A 26,747-nucleotide genomic window follows, 5' to 3' on the forward strand; every position below is an offset into this window, starting at 1 on the left:
TACTGTGCGGATGTCCAGTACAGTATCGTGCTCCATACTGGAGCTCTACGTTTTTGTCTCGTTATAATCTTACATTTGTTGATACTATTTTCCTTAAATTGAAAAAGAATTCAAAATGTAAAACTCCTCATAATTGTCAATATATATCTAATGCCTTTTTATCAAGCTAACACAAGCATTCATAAAAATCTATCTTTAATTCCTACCCTCCTCATGATCCTAAAGATTACTTTAGATAGCAGTTACATCACAATTAAAATATACTTCATTCACATGATTATTATTTTGATTTGTTAATAGCCAACTATATTCATGTCATATTTTATTTTTGCTGCAGTTCCTTAGGCCTATGGCATTGAAATCTTTGAAGCAAGAAGGCAGAAATGATAATTTGAGTACATATTGTTTATTAATCCATGTGCCTACCACTAATTAAGAATTTATTTTTTTCATTCATTAAACAATATTTAAGGAACACCTACTATCTGCAGCAGTCTCTGCTGGGCACTGTGGATACAAAGACAACAAAATAAACAACAGTCTCTATCCTTAGAAACAGGAAAAGCTTTAAATTAAGTGATACTTAAAAGAAAAAGCATAAATCTTATGCTTACCTAATTTTAAGTGCTTAATTTAAAGAAAAAGGAAATTAATCAAGCTGGGGCACTTCCTAGTTTCCAAAATACAAATTTTCTTAACTTCTAAAAAGAGATTTGGAAAACAATCTTGTAAGGAAGTCTGTATTTGGCAAGAATTTCTTAAAATTAATAATACTAACACCACCACTAGCTATTCTAGTGAAAAATTAAGTAAGGAAACTTTGTATTTTTCTTAAACAGTATCTTTGTAAATGGACTGGAAATTCCACAACTTCACATTTACCTTGACAAAAATAGGCATCTAAGCAGTTCACTGCCAGTTAGTCATTTGCAAGAAATAGAACCAAAAGTAGCTATGAACCATACAGCAATCTGCAAGGATTGGCCAACCACTACATTGGTAGCAAAAACGGAATGTTTATTATATTTCAATGTTTGAAATTCTGTCTTATAATCTGCTTATATGTAGTTGATGAACATTTAATTCTTATAGAAATAATACATATATAAAATACATGCTCACTATTTTAAAAATTTGAAATAGGAAGAAGGAAAAAATACGTAGTAAGCTGCCATCCAGAAACAACCAATGAGAGCACTTTGGTTTAATTTTTCTAGTGTTTTTTTCTAAACTTACCTTTTACATAACCATGGTCTCACTTTACAGACACTTTTGTATTTCACTTTTTAATATTTTCATATCTCAACCTAGATATTCAATCATGAAATTCTAGAGATCTATGAGTGATATAGACATTTATGTAAGAGAACATCTTTTTTCTATATATGTAAAAACCAAAGCCAGGAGCTTATGTGATTCAAAAGCACATACAAAATGAGACCTAGAGGCCACACTTCCTTTCTCTCAATCTCTCATTGAGATTAATCCCACTGAATTTAAGCTAATTATATACACATAGGACATTAGAATAAAGCACTTTATCACCCAAAAGAGCTTCCAAGTCTTATTCTTTCCAATACTATCAAAAGATCACTCCCACCTTACACATATATAATCCACTCTTACCCATGCCAATTATTTAAAGTATAATCTACGTATTGACAAGTCTCAAATTATGTTTGTAGTTCAGAAATGTCTTCTGAACTTCAAACTTACACTGTATAATCAAATGCCTACAGAACAGATCCACTTGGAGGTCACACAGGCCTTTAAACTGAATACATCCACTTTCCACAAAACCTTTAATAGTTCCTGTATTCCCTTATCACCATTCCCTAATACACCATCCATCAGATGTCAGAAACCTGAGTTTTATTCTTGATTTCACTTTCCCTTTCTCTCATTCCACAAATCCAACCTGTGACCATATTATATCAACGTTATCCATGTTATCTCAAATATATCTCAAATCCATGCTCTTATTCTTGGTCCGGACCCACTGCTACTATTTCAATTTAAGTCCTTTTTCCTTCCATATGTGGTCAGACTAGAATACTTTACATGTTATTCAAAATATATGTAACTTCTTGTCTCTCTGACTCTAATCATTTCCATCCATCTCCACCTCCATCTCACATTCCAGACCAGGGGACATTCCTTCTTTTGTTTGTGTAAAACCCTTCAATCCTTCCTTTTATCTTAAGTTAAATTCTAAAATCCTAGACAAGGCCTACAAAGCCTTAAAGGATCTAGCTTCTAGGACTCACCATCCTCATCTCTGAACAGTCACTCCTTCTTATTCTATACTTCAGCCAAACTGACCTTGTCTGCTTTCTCCAGACATGCCACACTCTGTCTTACCTCTGAGCCATTCTTTTGCCTGGAGCTCCATCCAACCCTACCCTGCACCCGAATCTGGCTAACTCCTCATTATTCAGATTTCAATTTATAAAACACTCCCTCTCTAACCTTTATCTCCAACTGGGTTATGTGCCCCTGCTATGCACTGCCATAGCACCTTCAGTTTCTTAGACCATCACACTTACCATCAGATATTATAATTGCTTATTTTATTTTCTGCCTCCCCACTAAACTGTTGCTTCTGTGAGGTCAAGCACTGTATCTGTCTGGTCACTGTTTTTTTAAAAACTAACACAATGCCCAAAATGTGGTAGAGTTCAAACATCACTTGGTGATTGGCTATATCTAGACCTTATAACCTTTAATAATGTTTCTTTCTTTTAACTTCTTTTCCTATGAAAGGTTTGACAGTTTCCTTATTCTTCCTTTGCCGGGTTTACAACATTTTTCATTTTACTGAACATAGTACCATTTATGATCAGCCATTATTTAATGTTGAAAAAATGACCACATTTAATGGAGTTAATTGTGTGCATAATATTAGGGGAGAACAGTAACCAGGTCTTTGACAAGTTGGAAAACAATTAATTGTAATTTTAACTATAGTTAGTTACATCCAAAAATAGGTTTAGAGGTTAACTAAAGTTTAAGTATGCATAATAAATTATAATTTAACTTTTATAAGCTACAAATTACAGTTATTATTTTCATGATAAATTTAGCTATAACTTTTATAAATATGTTATGGCTGCACAAAAAAGTCTTTATTGAAAAATATCTACACAAAGCTCCATTTAACAGGCTTTAAAATGCACACTGAAACTGCTCATTTGTCTCAACCTCACATTGGTCAATGTAAGTTGACAGCCTTACTTCTCTTTTATTGCAACAGAAATTAATAACTACTTTCTGATAACTTTTGCTTTTCGGTTTCATATACTTTCTCCCACATTCAACATGTTCACACCCTACGTGTTATACAAAGCCTGCTCAAATGTCACCTCCTCCATGAGAAGCTGAACACAAACTGCCCCAACACAGCTCCAAAACACTTAATCTGTACTTCTCCATTGCATGCTAGTATCATTATTATACTGAATCAAGAATCATTGCATATTAGTATCATTTATAATATAGTCATTTCTATACAGGGCCACTGCACACAGATGTTTGCTTTGAAATCCAGCCTTGTGCTCACAGCACAGAGAGGGTACTTTTTCCCAGTCAGCCTTCAATTAGCAGATACCTTTATTTTCTAATGTCCACAAAGCTGCTTGTAAGTTAAAAGCAATCTTACATATGCACACAATTCTTCTAGACCACAAAACCCGAGAGCAGGAACTTTCATTCATACAATCTATATGCCTAATGGAAGCTTTAAAAGGTATATGTTGAACATCCATTTATTCTAGGTCAATTTGAGAAAGGGAGTTTATTAATCTATTACGAAAGCTCTAAGCATTTCCCTTTACAAGTGCAGAGAAAGGGTAAAGTAATATATTTTATAGGAAAAAAGTTGAATGAAAACGTAAGTTCTGTCTGGTATCACTTACCAAATTGGACTCATTAGGTGGAATGTACTTCTCTGTACCCATTCGCACAAGTCCATCATGATAGAGAAATATTTTTAGTGGATCACACGATGTAACCAGAATATAAATTCGTAAGTCAAACTTGTAACCTTCCATTAGGAAAGGCTTTTCAATGTATTCTTGAACAATCAAATGATCCTGAGATGGAAGTTTGTCACCATTTCTTATCAAAGAAATCCTATGTTTAAAGAAAAAAATTAAAAGAATGATTTGACATAGAGCAAGATGTTTAAAAAGTTACAGATATACTCAAGTGGAAAATAGTGGAGTAAGGGACTCCAAAAGTCTGTCCCTCCACAAAAGCAATGAAGAGCAAAAGAAATCATAGGAATCAACTTTGTAACCCCACAAACTAAGCAAAGGCTTGCAGCAAATGGAATACTTAACTAAGAAAAAAAACAGCTGGATCTGTGCCAAAGAGCTTTGTAACACTTTAACTTAATCTAGTCCCATCATCCACTCACAGCTCAGCAGCAGCCTTGAACAGCCTCATTTTCAATACCAGTACTGGTCCTGGACTGGGTAGAATGGGCTATTCTTATGGTTGGTTGTTTTGACCTGTCTGGTGGCTTCCTGGAGGACCTCAAAGGGCTTGCTTTCATCTTGCCTAACTTGGAACTTTACCAGTACTGAGGCAACTACTTTCAGAGACAATTGTTGGAAACATTTACTGTCTAGGTTGTCGAGGGCAACAGGTGGGCAGACAATAGACCAATTAAAAAGACTGGGAGGAAGGGCTGAGCAATGAGAATCTTTGAAACTTTGAAAAGCTCTGACATATTCCCGGGAATCTAGATGACCAGTTACATGCCCAAGGTTAGCAGCATGCTCAAGAAAGACCCGAGAAGGCCCTAAGTTGTCCCTTCTGGCTAACCATCAGACTCTGTACAAGCAGGAAATTAAGGCTAAGGCAGAGTTGTAAATTATTTGTTTGCATGCTGAAGGCATGTCCCAGCAATCACACACACAGTCATCTATTGAGAGCTTTTTTGTTGTTTGTTTTGCTCTGTTTAAGGAAATCTCTGTCCAATTATTAGCTGACCACTGAGCTAACAGAACAGGAACTTCAGTGGCCATACACAGCAAAGAACACAGACTACAACTACTACAATGAGCTGCAACAACAAATTACATAGAGGGGGAGAGTCTGATTTCTAGAATTGCTATAGTATAATACTCAAAATGTTCAGTTTTCAACAAAATATTATGAGGCATGCAAAGGAAAAAGAAAGTATGGCCCATATACAGGGAAACTATCAATTAATAGAAACTGTCACGAGGAAGCCCAGACATTGGGCTTACTGGATAATCAACTATTTAAAATTTATTCAAAGAGCTAACAGAAACCATGTACGAAGAACTGAAATAAACTATGAGAACAGTGTCTCATTAAATAGGGAATATTAGTAGTGATAAAAAATTAAGGAAAAATAAAGGAACCAAACAGAAATTTTAGAGTTGAGAAGTACAATAACTGAGATAAAGAAATTCACTAAAGGAGATAAACAGTATACTTCACAAGGCATAAAGAGAATCAGAAAACTTGAGGATAAGCCAACTGACATTATCTAGTCTGAGGAACAGAAAGAAAAAAGAAGAAAAATGAAGAGAGCCTACAAAATCTGTGAAATACCATCAAGCACAGCAACACACACATAATAGGAGTCTCAGAAGGAGAGAAGACAAAGAAAAAAATTCAAAGAATATTTGAAGAAATACTGGCAAAAAAACTTCCCAATTTGATAAAAACATTAATCTACACATCCAAAAAGCTCAATTACCTCCAAGTAGGATAAACTCAAAGAGATCCATATCAAGATATACTATAATCAAATTGTCAAAGAACACCAGAAAGGTGACTACTCAGGTAAATATAAAAGTTCTGGCTGGGCACGGTGGCTCACACCTGTAATCCCAGCACTTTGGGAGGCTGACGCACGTAGATCACCTGAGGTCAGGAGTTCGAGACCAGCCTGGTCAACATGGAGAAACCCCATCTCTACTAAAAATACAAAAATTTGCCAGCCATGGTGGCATACGTTTGTAATCCCAGCTGCTCAAGAGGCTGGGGAAGGAGAATCACTTGAACCTGGGAGGCAGAGGTTGCAGTGAGCCAAGATTACACCACTGCACTCCAGCCTGGGTGACTGAGTGACAGAGTGAGACTCCATATCAAAAAACAAAAAAGTCTCTCTTATTGTAGTTTTGGTTTTTAACTCCTCATTTTTCCTAATGAATTAAAAGACAACTGCTTAAAACAATAGTTATAAATCTATGCCAATGGACACAGAAGGTGCAGAGATATAATTTGTGACAATAACAACATAAAGGGAGTAAATCTATATAGGAACAAAGTTTTTATACACTACTGAAACTAAGTTGGTATTAATATAGACTGGATTGTTATAAATTAAGATGATAATGGTAATTCCAGGGTAATCATTTTTTAAAACTCAACAATACATAGTAAAAGAAATGACAAGGGAATTAAAATGGTACAGAAGAAAATATCTATTTAACACAAAACAGGACAATACAGAGAAATTGAGGAACAAAAACTGCAAGATACATAAATCAAGTGGCAAAATGGCCTAAGTAAATATTTCTTTTTCAGTAATTACATTAAATGTAAATAGATTAACTCTCCAATAAAAGGCAGAGCTTGGCAGAATGAATTTTTAAAAAACATGGTCCACCAATATGCTGTCTACAAGAGACACCCTTTAAAGTCCAAGACTCAAATAGATTGAAAGTGAAAGGATGGAAAAGATATTGCAATAAAACAGTAACCTGGAGTGGCAAAATTGTTATAAGAGACAAAGAATCACATTATATACTGATTTTTTAAAAGTCAATTCCTCAAGAATATGTAACAATTAGAAACATTTATGTGCCTAATAACAGAGGTCCAAAATACATGAAGCAAACACTGGTAGAACTGAAGGGAGAAATACTTCACCAATATCAGCTGGATTCTTCAATACTCTACTTTCAATAATGGACAAAATAACTAGACAGAAGATTAGCAAGGAAACAGATACAATTCAATAGATGAGAGGGGTGTTCTTTACCTAGGTACTACTGCATTACATGAGATAAACCCTGGGAACACATAATGCCCTTTCAGTTATCTGCTTTTCCAGTTATTTGTTTATATTGCCATCAAAATAAATTAAAAGATTATTTATGTTTTAATATCAAATATAAGTATATAAATATAGATATTTTAATATTAAATTTTTAACATTAAAATTGAGAAAAATGTGAAAAATCAATTCCTTACCACCAGAAACATTCCTTTAATGCTAACACAGAGACAGCCAACTCAGCATTAAGCAATTGGTATAAAATTCCCATTAATACTATTAGTTAAAAATTACCAAAGCACATTTGCAAGTAATTTATGATTGGATTATTAAGTTATGATTAAAAGTTAAAAGAAAAATTTTGAACAATAATTTACCTGGTAGCTATATTTCCAAATATCTTTTTTCCTACAGCATTTTAAATTAAAATGACTCAAGTGTATTTTTTTTTTTTTTTTTTTTTTTTTTTTTTTTTTGACAGAATCTCGCACTGTGGCCCAGGCTGGAGTGCAGTAACCTGGAGCGCGATCTTGGCTCACTGCAAGCTCTCCCTCCCAGGTTCACACCATTCTCCTGCCTCGGACTCCTGAGTAGCTAGGACTACAGGCACCCACCACCACACCTGGCTAATTTTTTGTATTTTTAGTAGAGACGGGATTTCACCATGTTAGCCAGGATGATCTGTCTCCTGACCTCATGATCCGCCTGCCTCGGCCTCCCAAAGTACTGGGATTACAGGCGTAAACCACCGTGCCCGGCCAAGTGTATTTTATTAAAAGCAGCCTCAGCCACATTTTCTTCGAAAAAGTACATTGCAGAAAAGTAACATAAGCAAAAGGAAACAAGAATATTACTTGCACATTCTATTCTCAGTTAACATGTCTAGTTCTTGGAACTTCATTTTAAAATGTGTTCCACTCATTTTTAATCCAATTACCATGGCTACATAAAGAAAAAATTTATTTAAAGGCAAAGAAGATACATATTTTCCTTCAAGATTTCTAGCTATGAAAAGAATAACTCCCTTTTCATTTCTTTCTCCAAGTCAGTTGTAGCCCTACTGTAGCAACTGATTTTACTCTCCAAGTCTATTGAAATTATTATAAATGTGAGTTTTATGTTTTAGAAAAAAACACAAAATAACTTTTTCCCCTTATATTTTGTTATCTCCTATTAAAGCCTCACAACCTGTTGATTAAATTTTTTAACTGAATTACAGAAGCCTGTGGGAGAGTTTAAAAGAACAGAGATCATTAAATATTTGGTTCCAAAAATGCAATAGTTAGAAACTTATTTCATTATTTTTTCATGTTGGTACTCAACCATGAGTAATTATGCACATTTATTCTCCCTACTCCCAAATTTTTTTTATTTTTATATATTCCAAATAAAAGCAAACCTACCCATGACCCATTGCACCATTAGCTGGTTTCACTATAAAAGTTTTCTGCTTCCGTTTTTTCTTCAATTCTTTCACATAATTTTGGAATTGAGTATATTCAGCAGGGAAGATCCATGTTCGAGGAACGAAGGTATAATCCAGAGGCCGAGACTTGATCATTCTGTAAATCAGAGATAATAGGAAAAATAATTTCTATTCAAACTTGTATATATTTTCTTTCTCTGGGCTACTGATATTTGCCACAAAGATTTAAATTTTTTCCATTCCTTCACTTACTTATTCATTGATTCATTCATTCAACAAATGTCTATTGAGCACCTATTAAGTGTTAGACACTATTCTGGACCATGGATACATCAGTGGAAAAAAAAAAAAAAAAAAAACTTGCCCTAATATGTACTAATTTACATATTAGTATATCAAACTTTTTTTTTAGAGTACACACTATTTGCTAGGTACTGGGGATAGTAAGATAAATGAGTATCATCTCTGCTCCCAAGGAATATATAGATAGGCTATTAATATTAAACAGTGTGATAGGTACACTAAAGGCATATAAGGCAAGGTAACATGTAGGAGTCAGTAACTGTGCCTCAGGGATGAGAGTAGGGAGTAGGGAATTGTTCAGACAAATACTATTTATATTGCTTCTTTACAAATAATTTTGAGTCTCTGGGTCACCATAGGGAACAGTTTTTGATTACCTTTTATACTACCATTTTTTAGAGTCAGAAAGTTTACTAAATCTCTGTGAATAATCTTCTTTTAAAAAAAATTCTCAGTTTATCACTCAACTTTCTTAAACTTTAAAAAAAGGCAAAAAACCTAGCCAACAGGAATATAAACTGCATAAAAATTTTTCAGTTTATTAAGTAAAAGACTGGGGTACTTATTATCAGCTTTTCCATGAAAGTAGATTGCTCCTCTAAATATTGGTTGCAGAGATAAATATCTGTGCATGTATATCCCTGGGTGAGCATATATACATGTGTCTTTGAGTAAGTGTGTGCATACATGTACCTAGTACAATCCCTGGCACATAGTAAATGCTCAATCACCAATATGAAAACACACAGAAACACACACACACACACACACACACACACACACACACACACACACGGCATATAAGGCAACGAATTAGTTCCTGCAAAATTTAACTGAAAATAAACAAGTATCTCTTAGATGACATATACAGATAACTCTTACATTTAAACGAAAAACTCTGTTACTAAAGAGGCAGCAAGTTGAAGTAAAGAGGCCTGAGATTCTGGAGACTGATTCTTACCCACCTCTGCTATTAACAATTTGCTTGAGTTTGTGCAAGATATTCATTTATCTGACCCTCATTTGCCTCCTCTGCAAAGTGGAAGACTAGAACCAGAGACATTCTAAGACCTTTCTAGCTCTAAAATTCTATCACTCTCATCTAAATATCATTTCAAATCAATGTAACCTTGTGAAAGATACCACTACAGTATTCATATTATAAATTTTGAACAGGTCTTCTCCATTACAAGAAAATAAAGATTACTTGGTCATATTTCTTGCTAAGAAATCCTTTCTACAGATCTCCCCCATTCCTGGAAAATGGTTGATCCTCTGGAAAATAAAAAGGTAAATATTAATATTATCAGCAAATTAATTATATTCACGTATATGACAATGCAATATCCATCCTTTGAGTTTTGTTTTAATAAACTGCCAATTATTAATCTAAAAGATTTAATGACCTATAGTGAATTTGTAGAATTAAAGAGTATGGTAATCAGAGAATAAAACTACAAAATTTTAAAGAAATCACAAAAGAATATTTACATAGATAGTAAAGTTATAATTTTCTAGGTTGAATAGTGATAATATCCAAATTACTTTTGTTATTCTAGATGCACTATATTCACAGACATCAGCACTGGTAAAAATGACTTATTTGCTCACTACAGTCAATTTTATATTACATTCTAAACTAATAAATGAAGAAGGTCTATACAAACTGTCAATTCTCTAGAATTCCTTATATTCAGCTTTTTAGTTTGAGGTCTATTTTCTTCTGAATATAAGTTTGTATTATGTTCTAAAAATAAAAGAATGAAACCAGATTACATATAGCTGACCTCACAAGGTATTTCTGCATCCTGGTCTCCCTATGCAATCTATTCTACAACTTTAAGTGCAATGTAAAGTACCATCTTAGGAAAAGGGTATTTTTTTGGTTGTTATTGCTTGTTTTTTGAGATGGAGTCTTGCTCTGTTCACCAGGCTGTAGTGCAGTGGCCCGATCTCAGCTCACTGCAGCCTCCACCTCCTGGGTTTGAGCGATTCTCCCACTTCAGCCTCCCGAGTAGCTGGGACTACAGGTGGCGCCACCACGCCCAGCTAATTTTTCTATTTTTAGTAGAGACGGGGTTTCACTATGTTGGCCAGGAAGGTCTCGATCTCCTGACCTCGTGATCCACCCGCCTTGGCCTCCCAAAGTGCTAGGATTACAGGCGTCAGCCACCGCGCCCGGCCAGAAGAGGTTTTCTCTATTGATTCTTCCCTAAAGATAGAAAGAGGTTAAAACTTAAGTCTGCAAAAGGTGCAGGCTTCATGCAAAGTGTCAATACAACTGGATAGAAACAAAACAGGCTATTCAGGTGAGTTAGAATTGAAATTTAATAAGGTAACAGATTAAGAACCTATCTAAAAAAAATTATGGTGGAATCCATATAACTTTCCTCATACGACTAACTGGTCATGATTAATTTCCTACCTGATAATTTTGCAGCTCTGATATTTTCTCCTGCTGAACAGCAGAATCACACCATATAAGATTACTTGTTTCATCCTCATCTGGAGTTTTCATAAATCCCATTTCATCTATTACTAAACGAACTGCAAGTAAACAGTTAAGTTAAACCAAAATTAAAATACTTCTGAAATATATTCATTGCAGAAACATTTTTCTATATAAATTTTAGTTCACAGTATTTCATTTGAAAAATATTAGTTACAGCATAACCTTATTTTTAGTTACAACAGTTTTATCTAGGGCCAAATTATACTCAGTAGCAACTGAGAACTGTTTTTCGGTTGCACCCAAAATCCTTCCTTTCGATCTTCTCAGGTTTAACAGGTACACAAAACTGCCAAAGGGTTTAGTGATTATTTATGGCACAAGGAAAACACACACAGCTGAGACAATACCTCTACTCAGGAAAATGTACTTTTTATAGCTTTTTTTACAACCTTAGGTTAAGTACAAAAGAGCAAAGGTAAAAATATCCCCTGATTATCAAACCTATGCCATACTTTCCACCTCCCTAGTTCAAATTATTTTTAGAGCTTAAAATCAACTCATCTGTGTTTACTTAGGACATGAAATAATAAAGCAATATTCACAGGAGAGATTTGGATTTGGTTCTCCACTGCTCCCAAACCTCTAATCCTACTGAAAACGTTTATGCTCAGAGGAACATTTCCTTTTTAGTACAAACTATTCATGTGTTCCTCTCCAATCTAGATTTTACAATTAACATATTGGCATTTTTCTTCCATTGAATTTCAAGTATGGAATAAAGATAAGTAGAAGACTTCAGGTAATTTGTGGTTTCCAACAGAATCCTGAGTCTTAACAGAATGGTGTAGTCCCAGGTGACAGTGTACAATCACAAGAGTTGGGGAAAGGAACATTCCTCTCTGTCACAGACCACCATGCAGCTTTGGCATCCTGAGGACTCAGCAGCTGCTGTGCCACCTACAGTTCATGTACAGAGCAAGGGCAATAGCAACACAGACTAGGAGACTTCCTTACCTGGCTCACAAGCAAAAACAATAACAAATTCAGAAGAGCATGTCAGGAGCACACCTGTTCCTGAGTATATGAGAGACACTGCCTGCACCGTCTCAAAGATACCTGGGAAGACCTTGGTGAGATAAACAGAACTTCTGGCAGTTAGGTTTAGAAGGAACGTAGGCTGGGCGCAGTGGCTCATGCCTGTAATCCCAGGACTTTGGGAGGCCCAGGAGGGCAGATCACAAGGTCAGGAGATCGAGACCATCCTGGCTAACATGGTGAAACCCCGTCTCCACTAAAAATATAAAAAAATTAGCCAAGCGTGGTGGCGGGCGCCTGTAGTCCCAGCTACTGGGGAGGCTGAGGCAGGAGAATGGCATAAACCCGGGAGACTGAGCTTGCAGAGAGGCGAGATCGCGCCACTGCACTCCAGCCTGGGCTACAGAGACTCCGTCTCAAAAAAAAAAAGAAGAAAGAATGCAATGTGTTACTTAAATTTGGGTATTTACATATACACAAACCCATGAGGCTGGGAACATTCAGGTTACATACGAATATTGGAAAGATCCATTTTTTCTTTACATTCATAAATTCAAATTTGTCAGGTCAGTCATATATAAACCTATTTTATTATGAAATTCAAAGCTTGGAGAGCTGACAAAATTAAACTTCAAAGAAAAATACAATGCCAAGTCCCTTTTTTCAGCTAAGCTGTCTAATCATACTAGTGTTTGAATTGAAATTTTAGAAATCAATTGGGATCTTTTTAAGGATATCATCCTCTACCGCACAGAAAAAGAATCCTTCTAACATGTTAGAAATTTTATAGAAGGCGTTTAAAAATCCATTATATAAAAGATAGTTATCTCTCTGGATTTCTACATTGTTTTTAACACCATATCAGTTTTTCCAGCAATTATGAGAATCCCATGATTGATTTTAAGCAAACCTACCAATTTCAAACTTTGTCCCGGCAACATTTGCTGTAATGGTTCCCTTCTTTTTCTTCTTTCTGACTTTCCTTTTCATTGTGCTTTGATAAGGTAATTCTGTATTCAAATCCAGGGGACAGGGTCCCTGAATAACTTTAAAAAAATGTAAAATAATCACATAACACTGAAATAACAAAAATCTATACCAGACAACACAAATACCACCCCCACCCCACATCAAGCGAAAATGATAAATTCTGGTACTTTAAAAAGTTCCCAATTAATTTTTAATACTTTAAAAAAAAATAACAGTAGTGATGTAAAACACCTCCATACTTCATAACATAGTTAAGTCAATTTCCCTACCTCCTTCTTGAGGCAGAGATGGCATTATTGCCTGTGCTGATTAGCAAGCAGTGTGTGCTGCTGTACCAAGCTCTCAGGAAATCTGGAAATTCCACATTAGTCTAAGTAGGATATGGCCCCAAATCACTGAAAGTTCTTATCATATTATCTTGGTAGAATCCTCAGATTTCAGGATACCAAAGTTATGGGATAACAAGGTACCTGGAGTGATTTTAAAACAAGGTCATTTAGAAAACAACTTTTTTGAAATTTTTTTCATATATGCCAAGACTATTATTTTTAAAAGTCAAGTAAGGTGAAAGTTAATGTGTTCAATCAACAAATAATTGTGAATCAGTTTATTAAACCTTATGCAAAATGCCAAGTGATGGTTTCCTATCCTCAAAGAATGCATAGTCTAGGGGAAGTTTTATTAAGTCACGTATCACATGTATATTCAATAAATAATATACTACACACAAACAATAACAGCAATAACAATATTCACTACTATTTATTGAACACTTACTATCTTAGGCATTTATATTATACCATTTAATCTTTCAAAAAACCTGTAAGGTAGAAGCTTTTAAGTTGAGCTTTGAAAGGACAAATTATTTTGTGTATCTTTACAAAGAAAATTTCAACACAGAGATTAAAATGAAGATCCTTCTAATGTCAAGGTCAGAGTTTCTTATTTAGAAACCCAAACAACCTTCAACCCAATGCCTGAAGCACTGCTTTTAATATGAGACAGTGAAAAGTGACAGGCAGGGTAGAGGTCACATGTTGACAGAATGCAGAGAAGTGATTCCTTTACAAAGGAGTATGGGGGATAACTTAAAAGAGTAAACCACATCTTGAATTGTGCCTTAAAAAATGAGAACAGTTTTGAAGGACAGAAAATGGGCGGGGTCATTATTGTGATGATTTTATTCAGGCACACAGAGGAATGCAATAATGAATGAACTAATTTGATCTGGCTACATCTCAACATGGCCGACAGTACACTTTGCTTGTATTTTCATTGTAAACATATGAATGTAGGCATTTATGCCCTAACAACACTATATTGCTTAGTCTGTACTATCAACTTTCCAATTTCTCCTTCCTATTGTAAGAATCCTTCAGTTCTTGTAAAATATCAATAAACACAATGAAAAGTGACAAAACTAATTATGATAAGCAAAGGTATAATATCAACACCTTTATTAGATGTTCAGGTTTATCGGAAATTCAGAAACATCCAACATTCAGCTACATAAAATGTGACTCCTATATCACCCCAAATATTCATTATTATTAATGTTTCCATATTAAAGAAAATTTAGGGTTTTATTTGTTCTCAGGTATCATTTTTACTAAAATGATTCTCTAGTATAATTCAATATCAAAACTGGGGAACTTTTATATATTACAGACCAACTGTAGGTAGACACTCTATTAAGCCTTTTAAATATTTTATCTCATTAACAAACTTTAGGTATCATTTCTCCCTATTTTCCAGATACAGAAACTAAGGCTAGATAAGTTAAATAAATCAAGGTAACACAGCTTAGAAATAGAAAACTTAGACTATAAATCCAATTCTAATTATTCTATTCAGTAAGCTCCCCTATTTTCAGACCCCATGCTAACATAATATATAGACATATGAGAAGTTTGCAACCCTACTGCAGTACATGCCACAAGATACGGCTATATTCTGGGAATCTGCAATACTTCAAACAGTGAATTCACAGTAAAACATCTCTAAACTGATATCAGCTCCCAATATCAAGCTGGAAACAGACTAGATCACTTCTCAGAATAAAAGAAAGGAGTAGTGTAGCTTAGTTCCGTTTCTTTCTGGAGGCTTTTTGAAACCTCAGGGAAGTAACTATTTGAGTTTACAAGTTTTTTGTCCAACATCTTGTTACTGGAGTAAACAAAGATCCCCTTTACAGTAACAGAATACTTATTACATTGAAAGTAGGTGACAAAGTCAACAAGACTTTGAAAACAATGTTTGCCTAACTATACTAGATTCTAAAAACAAATTTGTTAATTTTTGACTTAAATAATAAGCCAAATGACTGACTTGTACAGAGTTCAAAACAAGAACTTTTATCCCTTCCCCAAGGCATACAGGAATCTAAAGTTCTTAAAATTATACTATCCATGGATGTGCTTTACTTAATTCCATTTACGCTTTAGTCAAAGTGCTTTAACAAACTCAAGGACTTCATTCAACCATGGCAATTCTAATCAGCTTTATTCTAAGCAAGACATGTGAGATGACAAATTTATCCAACCACTCAGTTGAAACCATAGTTACCTACTTTCCAAAAGCAGAAAACGTGTTTCAGTTACTTCTGAAATGCTTTAAGCCAATGGCTTCTCAACCTTGGCTGCAAAGCAGAAATGCCTGAGTGAGGAGCTTTTGAAAATCCTGCTGCGCAGGCCACACCCCAGAACCCAGTGGGGCCCACCCATCAGCATTTTTAAAGCTCTACACGTGATTCCAGTGCAGCCAAGGCTGAGAACCTCTACTGCAAGCACGCGATGACAAGGAAACAAATAATAGCTAATTATAACAACACAAGAAATTATAAGAACAAAAGTAAAAGAAAACTCATAACTTTTTTTAAAAGACCAAATAGGTAAAAATTACCTAGAAAAATCCTGTTTTCCTAGCTAGTTCAAAAAAACAAACTGAGAAAAAAAATCGAAGGTGAGCACAAAATGATTTTTAATTTAAAGAAACAATTTATTTACAAAAGGAATCAATTTTCCAAAATTTCAAGCAAATGTTAACACTGAACATAGAACTGCCAAGCACCAACAGATAGACAAAAGTGAAACAAAACCAAAATAACTCCAGTACATTTGTGCTAGAGTATCATTTCTTCCCTATTCTTCCGTTAAGCTTCTACCACACTTAAACTCCACATAAAATACCACTTTTTCCTGAAAGCTTTCTCTGATTATATCTGAAGAAACTCATTTCTCCCTCCTCTGGGCTATCAGAGACCTTATTTTTACCCCTATCACAATCACCTGCCAAAAAGATGGTTTTCTTCCATCTTGTTCACTCCTCCGTTCCCATGTCCTAGAATAGTGACTCATAGTGTTCAATAAGCACTTGTTAATGCATGCTATGGTTTGAATATTTGTGTCCCCCAAAATTCATGTTGAAACATAGTCCCCAATGAAACAGTGTGATGAAGTAGGACCTTTAGAAGGTGATTGGGTCCTGAGGGCTACTTCCTCATGAATGGGATGGACTTTATAATCAAGGCTTCACACAGCATCAAACCTTTCCATCCCTTCTACCATGAGAACACAGCATCCATCTCCTTCAGAAGGTGCAGCAACAAAGTACCATCTTGGAAGCAGAAACAGCAGCCCACACTGTCAATGAACCTGCCACCACCTTGATCTGGACTTTCCAGCATTCAGAAATTTGAGAAATAAATTTCTATTGTTTATAAGTTATCCAATTTGTGGCGTTTTGTCATAGCAGCACACACGGGCTAAGACAGTGAGTTAATAAATTAGTTAATTAGCCAGGCACCATGGCTCATGCCTATAAATAATCCCAATACTAGGCCGGGCGCGGTGGCTCAAGCCTGTAATCCCAGCACTTTGGGAGGCTGAGATGGGTGGATCACGAAGTCAGGAGATCGAGACCATCCTGGCTAACACGGTGAAACCCCATCTCTACTAAAAAATACAAAAAACTAGCCGGGCGAGGTGGCGGGCGCCTGTAGTCCCAGCTACTCGGGAGGCTGAGGCAGGAGAATGGCGGGAACCCGGAAGGCAGAGCTGCAGTGAGCTGAGATCCGGCCACTGCACTCCAGCTTGGGCGACAGAGCGAGACTCCGTCTCAAAAATAAATAAATAAATAAATAAATAAATAAATAAATAAATAATCCCAATACTTTGGGAGGCCGAGGCAGGAGGATCACTTGAGACCAGGAGTTTGAGACCAGCCTAAGCAACATCTCTACAAAAATTTAAAAATTAGTCAGGCGTGGTGGTGCCTGCCTGTAGTCCCAGATACCTGGGTGGCTAAGAAGGAACGATAGCTTGAGCTATAGGGAGATCAAGGCTGCAGGGAGTTGTGTTCTTGCCACTGCACTACAGCCTGGGCAGCAGAGCAAGACTCTGTCTTAAAAAAAAATCAATCAATCAATTCATGAGAGCTGAGAGAAAAAAGAAATAGTCATGGAGCTCTGAGAAGCAAATACATATAATTTACAATATATTACTTTTCACTTTTAAAAAATGTTATTTATGTATTTTGTTTTATTCATTTATAGTTTTTTAGAGACAATCATAGCTCATTGTAATCTTGAACTCTTGGGCTCCACAATCCTCCTGCTTCAACCTCCCAAGTAGCTGGGACTACAGGTGTACACCACCACAACTGGCTTTTATTATTATTATTATTATTTATTATTATTATTATTATTTTAGAGATGGGGTCTCACTATGTTGACCAGGCTGGTCTCAAACTCCTAGCCTCACGTTATTCTTTCACCTCAGCCTCCCAAAGTGCTGAGATTACAGGCATGAGCCACCGCGTCTAGTTCACTTTTTTTTTTTTTTTTTTTTTTTTTGACACGAAGTTTCACTTTTATTGCCCAGGCTGGAGTGTAATGGCACAGTCTCGGCTCACTGCAACCTCTGCCTCCCAGGTTCAAGTGATTTTCCTGCCTCAGCCTCCCAAGTAGCTGGGATTACAGGCATACACCACCACATCTGGCTAATTGTTTTGTATTTTTAGTAGAGACGGGGTTTCTCCATGTTGATCAGGCTGGTCTCGAACTCCTGACCTCAGGTGATCCACCCGCCTCGGCCTCCCAAAGTGCTGGGATTACAGGCATGAGCCACTGTGCCCGGCCCTAACCCACATTTATAAGCGGAAAAAGCAAAGTATGTAAAAGTTGACATATTACACTGCCACTTGAGCAAACCAACAGAGTATATGGAACATATCCACTAAGCAGTTGTGGCCTGCTATGGCTAGGGGTGGGGCTAAGGGAGACTTACTTGTATATACACCTTTAGTACTCTGTGTATGTATTACCTGTTCAAAAAAGTAAAATATATGTGATAAAATTCTGTATCAACATTATCATGTTGATAACCAAAATCATCAAACTGTGTTTTCCATTTAGGTGAAAATACTTCTATTTCATTTAAATGAAAGTATAATATGGTAGAAAGAGCACCGAACAAGGAGTCAAATCAAAGTCCTATCCTTTAATTTGCCACTTAGCAGATACAAATTCTTAGGCTGCAAAAGTAGAAGATTTATTCTTTCCACCCCTAAAGTCTAAAATGGCAACCAATGAAGATAACATTGCTGATACATTTTATGGCAAAAGATGAAGACAAAACTTCCTTTATGTAAAAGAAGGAAACACAAAAGAAACTCAGACCTTCTCCAGCAACCCCACAATCCATACCCCAGTAAATATAATATATGAGTTCTTTGTACATTAATTTTTAGCTCACCCAAAGATGACTAAAACAAACAAAAAGTCAAGAGGATCCAAAATTAGGGTTAAGTTTAAAATACATAAAATAATATTAAATAAAAACATAATAAGAGAAGTTTTGTGGTGACAAGAGGAAGGAGAAAAGAACCAGTCCACCCAACTAATACCCAGTACCTTTTATTCCCATTTTATATATGGGAAAATGTAGGCTCCAAGGTTAAGAAACTTGCACAAAGTCACACATCTAATAGGCTGAAGTGGTTTGTGTCTTCTACCTATCAGAAGAAGTATGGGAAGAAAACCCATATTCCTTCCCATTTTTTGTGCTACCTTCAAAATTCAGCCTTTAAATATAAGATATTGAAGATTTCGCAAAGATGCTTGATTTTGTTTGATTGGATCTACATTAAAAGCTGGAGCCCAAAGACATAGTGAGAAGGCAGTCCTCTGAAATCCAGGAAGATAGCCCTCACCAGGAACCTAATTGTCTTGAACCTTTTTTATCTTAGACTTCCTAGCTCCAGAACTGCGAGAAGTAAATACCTCTTGTTTAAGCCACCTAGTCTATTATACTTTATTACAGCAGCCTGAGCAGACAAGACATTGAGTCCAGTCTACCCCTGGCTTCACACAGCAGATAATTAAACTCTATCCTGAGCTTGCTATGGATTGTAACAATGATAATGAGGCAGAGGAAGAAGACGACAAAGAGGAAGAAAAGGATGGGGTTGATATCATCATTTATGTAAAACATCCTATGTGCCAGGTACTTTTTGAGATTTTTACATATAAAACTCTGACCGGGGGGCGGAGCAAGATGGCCGAATAGGAACAGCTCCAGTCTCCAACTCCCAGCGCGAGCGACACAGAAGACCAGTGATTTCTGCATTTTCAACTGAGGTACTGGGTTCATCTCACTGGGGAGTGCCGGACGATCGGTGCTGGTCAGCTGCTGCAGCCCGACCAGCGAGAGCTGAAGCAGGGCGAGGCATTGCCTCACCTGGGAAGCGCAAGGGGGAAGGGAATCCCTTTTCCTAGCCAGGGGAACTGAGACACACAACACCTGGAAAATCGGGTAACTCCCACCCCAATACTGCGCTTTAAGCAAACAGGCACACCAGGAGATCATATCCCACACCTGGCCGGGAGGGTCCCACACCCACGGAGCCTCCCTCATTGCTAGCACAGCAGTCTGTGATCTACCGGCAAGGCAGCAGTGAGGCTGGGGGAGGGGCGCCCGCCATTGCTGAGGCTTTAAGTAGGTAAACAAAGCTGCTGGGAAGCTCGAGCTGGGTGGAGCTCACAGCAGCTCAAGGAAACCTGCCTGTCTCTGTAGACTCCACCTCTGGGGACAGGGCAATAACAAACACAGCCGAAACCTCTGCAGACGCAAACGACTCTGTCTGACAGCTTTGAAGAGAGCAGTGGATCTCCCAACACGGAGGTTGAGATCTGAGAAGGGACAGACTCCCTGCTCAAGTGGGTCCCTGACCCCTGAGTAGCCTAACTGGGAGACATCCCCCACTAGGGGCAGTCTGACACCCCACACCTCACAGGGTGGAGTACACCCCTGAGAGGAAGCTTCCAAAGCAAGAATCAGACAGGTACACTCGCTGTTCAGAAATATTCTGTCTTCTGCAGCCTCTGCTGCTGATACCCAGGCAAACAGGATCTGGAGTGGACCTCAAGCAATCTCCAACAGACCTACAGCTGAGGGTCCTGACTGTTAGAAGGAAAACTATCAAACAGGAAGACACCTACACCAAAACCCCATCAGTACATCACCATCATCAAAGACCAGAGGCAGATAAAACCACAAAGATGGGGAAAAAGCAGGGCAGAAAAGCTGGAAATTCAAAAAATAAGAGCGCATCTCCCCCGGCAAAGGAGCGCAGCTCATCGCCAGCAACGGATCAAAGCTGGACGGAGAATGACTTTGACGAGATGAGAGAAGAAGGCTTCAGTCCATCAAATTTCTCAGAGCTAAAAGAGGAATTATGTACCCAGCGCAAAGAAACTAAAAATCTTGAAAAAAAAGTGGAAGAATTGATGGCTAGAGTAATTAATGCAGAGAAGGTCATAAACGAAATGAAAGAGATGAAAACCATGACACGAGAAATACGTGACAAATGCACAAGCTTCAGTAACCGACTCGATCAACTGGAAGAAAGAGTATCTGCGATTGAGGATCAAATGAATGAAATGAAGCGAGAAGAGAAACCAAAAGAAAAAAGAAGAAAAAGAAATGAACAAAGCCTGCAAGAAGTATGGGATTATGTAAAAAGACCAAATCTACGTCTGATTGGGGTGCCTGAAAGTGAGGGGGAAAATGGAACCAAGTTAGAAAACACTCTTCAGGATATCATCCAGGAGAACTTCCCCAACCTAGTAGGGCAGGCCAACATTCAAATCCAGGAAATACAGAGAACGCCACAAAGATACTCCTCGAGAAGAGCAACTCCAAGACACATAATTGCCAGATTCACCAAAGTTGAAATGAAGGAAAAAATCTTAAGGGCAGCCAGAGAGAAAGGTCGGGTTACCCACAAAGGGAAGCCCATCAGACTAACAGCAGATCTCTCGGCAGAAACTCTCCAAGCCAGAAGAGAGTGGGGGCCAATATTCAACATTCTTAAAGAAAAGAATTTTCAACCCAGAATTTCATATCCAGCCAAACTAAGTTTCATAAGTGAAGGAGAAATAAAATCCTTTACAGATAAGCAAATGCTTAGAGATTTTGTCACCACTAGGCCTGCCTTACAAGAGACCCTGAAGGAAGCACTAAACATGGAAAGGAACAACCGGGTACCAGCCATTGCAAAAACATGCCAAAATGTAAAGACCATCGAGGCTAGGAAGAAACTGCATCAACTAACGAGCAAAATAACCAGCTAATATCACAATGGCAGGATCAAGTTCACACATAACAATCTTAACCTTAAATGTAAATGGACTAAATGCTCCAATTAAAAGACACAGACTGGCAAACTGGATAAAGAGTCAAGACCCATCAGTCTGCTGTATTCAGGAGACCCATCTCACACGCAGAGACATACATAGGCTCAAAATAAAGGGATGGAGGAAGATCTACCAAGCAAATGGAGAACAAAAAAAAGCGGGGGTTGCAATACTAGTCTCTGATAAAACAGACTTTAAACCATCAAAGATCAAAAGAGACAAAGAAGGCCATTACATAATGGTAAAGGGATCAATTCAACAAGAAGAGCTAACTATCCTAAATATATATGCACCCAATACAGGAGCACTCAGATTCATAAAGCAAGTCCTTAGAGACTTACAAAGAGACTTAGACTCCCATACAATAATAATGGGAGACTTCAACACTCCACTGTCAACATTAGACAGATCAACGAGACAGAAAGTTAACAAGGATATCCAGGAATTGAACTCATCTCTGCAGCAAGCAGACCTAATAGACATCTATAGAACTCTCCACCCCAAATCAACAGAATATACATTCTTCTCAGCACCACATCGTACTTACTCCAAAATCGACCACGTAATTGGAAGTAAAGCACTCCTCAGCAAATGTACAAGAACAGAAATTATAACAAACTGTCTCTCAGACCACAGTGCAATCAAACTAGAACTCAGGACTAAGAAACTCAATCAAAACCGCTCAACTACATGGAAACTGAACAACCTGCTCCTGAATGACTACTGGGTACATAACGAAATGAAGGCAGAAATAAAGATGTTCTTTGAAACCAATGAGAACAAAGATACAACATACCAGAATCTCTGGGACACATTTAAAGCAGTGTGTAGAGGGAAATTTATAGCACTAAATGCCCACAAGAGAAAGCAGGAAAGATCTAAAATTGACACTCTAACATCGCAATTAAAAGAACTAGAGAAGCAAGAGCAAACACATTCGAAAGCTAGCAGAAGGCTAGAAATAACTAAGATCAGAGCAGAACTGAAGGAGATAGAGACACAAAAAACTCTCCAAAAAATCAATGAATCCAGGAGTTGGTTTTTTGAAAAGATCAACAAAATTGACAGACCACTAGCAAGACTAATAAAGAAGAAAAGAGAGAAGAATCAAATCGACGCAATTAAAAATGATAAAGGGGATATCACCACCGACCCCACAGAAATACAAACTACCATCAGAGAATACTATAAACACCTCTACTCAAATAAACTGGAAAATCTAGAAGAAATGGATAATTTCCTGGACACTTACACTCTTCCAAGACTAAACCAGGAAGAAGTTGAATCCCTGAATAGACCAATAGCAGGCTCTGAAATTGAGGCAATAATTAATAGCCTACCAACCAAAAAAAGTCCAGGACCAGATGGATTCACAGCTGAATTCTACCAGAGATACAAGGAGGAGTTGGTACCATTCCTTCTGAAACTATTCCAATCAATAGAAAAAGAGGGAATCCTCCCTAACTCATTTTATGAGGCCAACATCATCCTGATACCAAAGCCTGGCAGAGACACAACAAAAAAAGAGAATTTTAGACCAATATCCCTGATGAACATCGATGCAAAAATCCTCAATAAAATACTGGCAAACCGGATTCAGCAACACATCAAAAAGCTTATCCACCATGATCAAGTGGGCTTCATCCCTGGGATGCAAGGCTGGTTCAACATTCACAAATCAATAAACATAATCCAGCATATAAACGGAACCAAAGACAAGAACCACATGATTATCTCAATAGATGCAGAAAAGGCTTTTGACAAAATTCAACAGCCCTTCATGCTAAAAACGCTCAATAAATTCAGTATTGATGGAACGTACCTCAAAATAATAAGAGCTATTTATGACAAACCCACAGCCAGTATCATACTGAATGGGCAAAAACTGGAAAAATTCCCTTTGAAAACTGGCACAAGACAGGGATGCCCTCTCTCACCACTCCTATTCAACATAGTGTTGGAAGTTCTGGCTAGGGCAATTAGGCAAGAGAAAGAAATCAAGGGTATTCAGTTAGGAAAAGAAGAAGTCAAACTGTCCCTGTTTGCAGATGACATGATTGTATATTTAGAAAACCCCATTGTCTCAGCCCAAAATCTCCTTAAGCTGATAAGCAACTTCAGCAAAGTCTCAGGATACAAAATTAATGTGCAAAAATCACAAGCATTCTTATACACCAGTAACAGACAAACAGAGAGCCAAATCAGGAATGAACTTCCATTCACAATTGCTTCAAAGAGAATCAAATACCTAGGAATCCAACTTACAAGGGATGTAAAGGACCTCTTCAAGGAGAACTACAAACCACTGCTCAGTGAAATAAAAGAAGACACAAACAAATGGAAGAACATACCATGCTCATGGATAGGAAGAATCAATATCGTGAAAATGGCCATACTGCCCAAGGTAATTTATAGATTCAATGCCATCCCCATCAAGCTACCAATGAGTTTCTTCACAGAATTGGAAAAAACTGCTTTAAAGTTTATATGGAACCAAAAAAGAGCCCGCATCTCCAAGACAATCCTAAGTCAAAAGAACAAAGCTGGAGGCATCACGCTACCTGACTTCAAACTATACTACAAGGCTACAGTAACCAAAACAGCATGGTACTGGTACCAAAACAGAGATATAGACCAATGGAACAGAACAGAGTCCTCAGAAATAATACCACACATCTACAGCCATCTGATCTTTGACAAACCTGAGAGAAACAAGAAATGGGGAAAGGATTCCCTATTTAATAAATGGTGCTGGGAAAATTGGCTAGCCATAAGTAGAAAGCTGAAACTGGATCCCTTCCTTACTCCTTATACGAAAATTAATTCAAGATGGATTAGAGACTTAAACGTTAGACCTAATACCATAAAAATCCTAGAGGAAAACCTAGGTAGTACCATTCAGGACATAGGCATGGGCAAAGACTTCATGTCTAAAACACCAAAAGCAACGGCAGCAAAAGCCAAAATTGACAAATGGGATCTCATTAAACTAAAGAGCTTCTGCACAGCCAAAGAAACTACCATCAGAGTGAACAGGCAACCTACAGAATGGGAGAAAATTTTTGCAATCTACTCATCTGACAAAGGGCTAATATCCAGAACCTACAAAGAACTCAAACAAATTTACAAGACAACCCCATCAAAACAACCCCATCAAAAAGTGGGCAAAGGATATGAACAGACATTTCTCAAAAGAAGACATTCATACAGCCAACAGACACATGAAAAAATGCTCATCATCACTGGCCATCAGAGAAATGCAAATCAAAACCACAATGAGATACCATCTCACACCAGTTAGAATGGCGATCATTAAAAAGTCAGGAAACAACAGGTGCTGGAGAGGATGTGGAGAAATAGGAACACTTTTACACTGTTGGTGGGATTGTAAACTAGTTCAACCATTATGGAAAACAGTATGGCGATTCCTCAAGGATCTAGAACTAGATGTACCATATGACCCAGCCATCCCATTACTGGGTATATACCCAAAGGATTATAAATTATGCTGCTATAAAGACACATGCACACGTATGTTTATTGCAGCACTATTCACAATAGCAAAGACTTGGAATCAACCCAAATGTCCATCAGTGACAGATTGGATTAAGAAAATGTGGCACATATACACCATGGAATACTATGCAGCCATCAAAAAGGATGAGTTTGTGTCCTTTGTAGGGACATGGATGCAGCTGGAAACCATCATTCTTAGCAAACTATCACAAGAACAGAAAACCAAACACCGCATGTTCTCACTCATAGGTGGGAACTGAACAATGAGATCACTTGGACTCAGGAAGGGGAACATCACACACAGGGGCCTATCATGGGGAGGGGGGAGGGGGGAGGGATTGCATTGGGAGTTATACCTGATGTAAATGACGAGTTGATGGGTGCAGCACACCACCATGGCACAAGTATACATATGTAACAAACCTGCACGTTATGCACATGTACCCTACAACTTAAAGTATAATAATAATAAATAAATTTAAAAAAAAAAAAGAAAGAAAAAAAAAGAAAAGTATCAAGCAGGTACAACACATAAAAAAAAAAAAAAAAAAAAAAAAAAACTCTGACCTTCAAAACCCTAAAAGATAGATTATTATCCTCCTGGGTAATTGTTTAAAGAAAAGAGGTATAATGAACAATGATATTGAAAAATAAATTATAAGAAAATGTTAAAGTAACAATTTTGCAAATATGTCTCAAGATAATCTTCTCTAGATCCCTAAATTGTAATTATCTGATGAAAGATATTTCTACTATTCAAAAAAATAGAAAAATAACAAATGTAACAAAAAAAATATATATCCAAGTAAGCTTTTACTTTGAGGTAAACACTCTCCACACACATTAACATTATTTGCAGAGAGGTCATTACAATTAACAGTCAGAAATCTATTACTTCCTAAAATTTATAAAAATAAGGCATTTGATTTTTACATGATGCGAAAAATAGTATTTCCAAATATCAGGTCATGAATAAAGTTTTGTCCATTTTTGTATTATCATTAATTTCATTAAATTTCAGCACTTGGCTCCCAAACCAAATTTGATATATTTTTATTGTCAAAAATCATGCTTTTTCTTACATGAAAGAGAATAAAAGTGAATGAAACATGCCACTTTTTAAACATCAAAAATTAAAATGCTTATTTGTTTTGAATATTATTCAGACTGGATTTAATGTCAGTTCTAGATTAGTGCCTCTTAAATTGTAATGTGCACACCTGGGACTACTATTAAAGTTCAGCTTCTGACTTGTTAGGTCTGAGGTAGAGCCTGAAAGTCTGCATTTCCG

General features: G+C 36.9%; 1 protein-coding gene across 6 annotated transcripts in view; it reads right to left on the minus strand.

Annotated features, from left to right (window-relative positions):
• Positions 1–26,747, minus strand: part of TTLL7 (tubulin tyrosine ligase like 7) — a 143,656-nt gene that overhangs the window by 75,770 nt on the left and 41,139 nt on the right. For all 6 annotated transcript variants that reach the window (XM_050805770.1, XM_050805773.1, XM_050805771.1 and 3 more), the window contains 6 exons: positions 13,515–13,715; positions 13,170–13,301; positions 11,194–11,315; positions 9,976–10,043; positions 8,443–8,601; positions 3,915–4,131 (listed from right to left, as the gene is read on the minus strand). In XM_050805770.1, the coding sequence (XP_050661727.1) occupies positions 3,915–4,131; positions 8,443–8,601; positions 9,976–10,043; positions 11,194–11,315; positions 13,170–13,301; positions 13,515–13,539 (723 nt within the window). In that variant the 5' untranslated portion in view covers positions 13,540–13,715. The remainder of the gene's footprint in view (positions 1–3,914; positions 4,132–8,442; positions 8,602–9,975; positions 10,044–11,193; positions 11,316–13,169; positions 13,302–13,514; positions 13,716–26,747) is intronic.

This window comes from Macaca thibetana, chromosome 1 (assembly GCF_024542745.1).
Source record: "Macaca thibetana thibetana isolate TM-01 chromosome 1, ASM2454274v1, whole genome shotgun sequence".
Classification (NCBI taxonomy): domain Eukaryota; kingdom Metazoa; phylum Chordata; class Mammalia; order Primates; family Cercopithecidae; genus Macaca; species Macaca thibetana.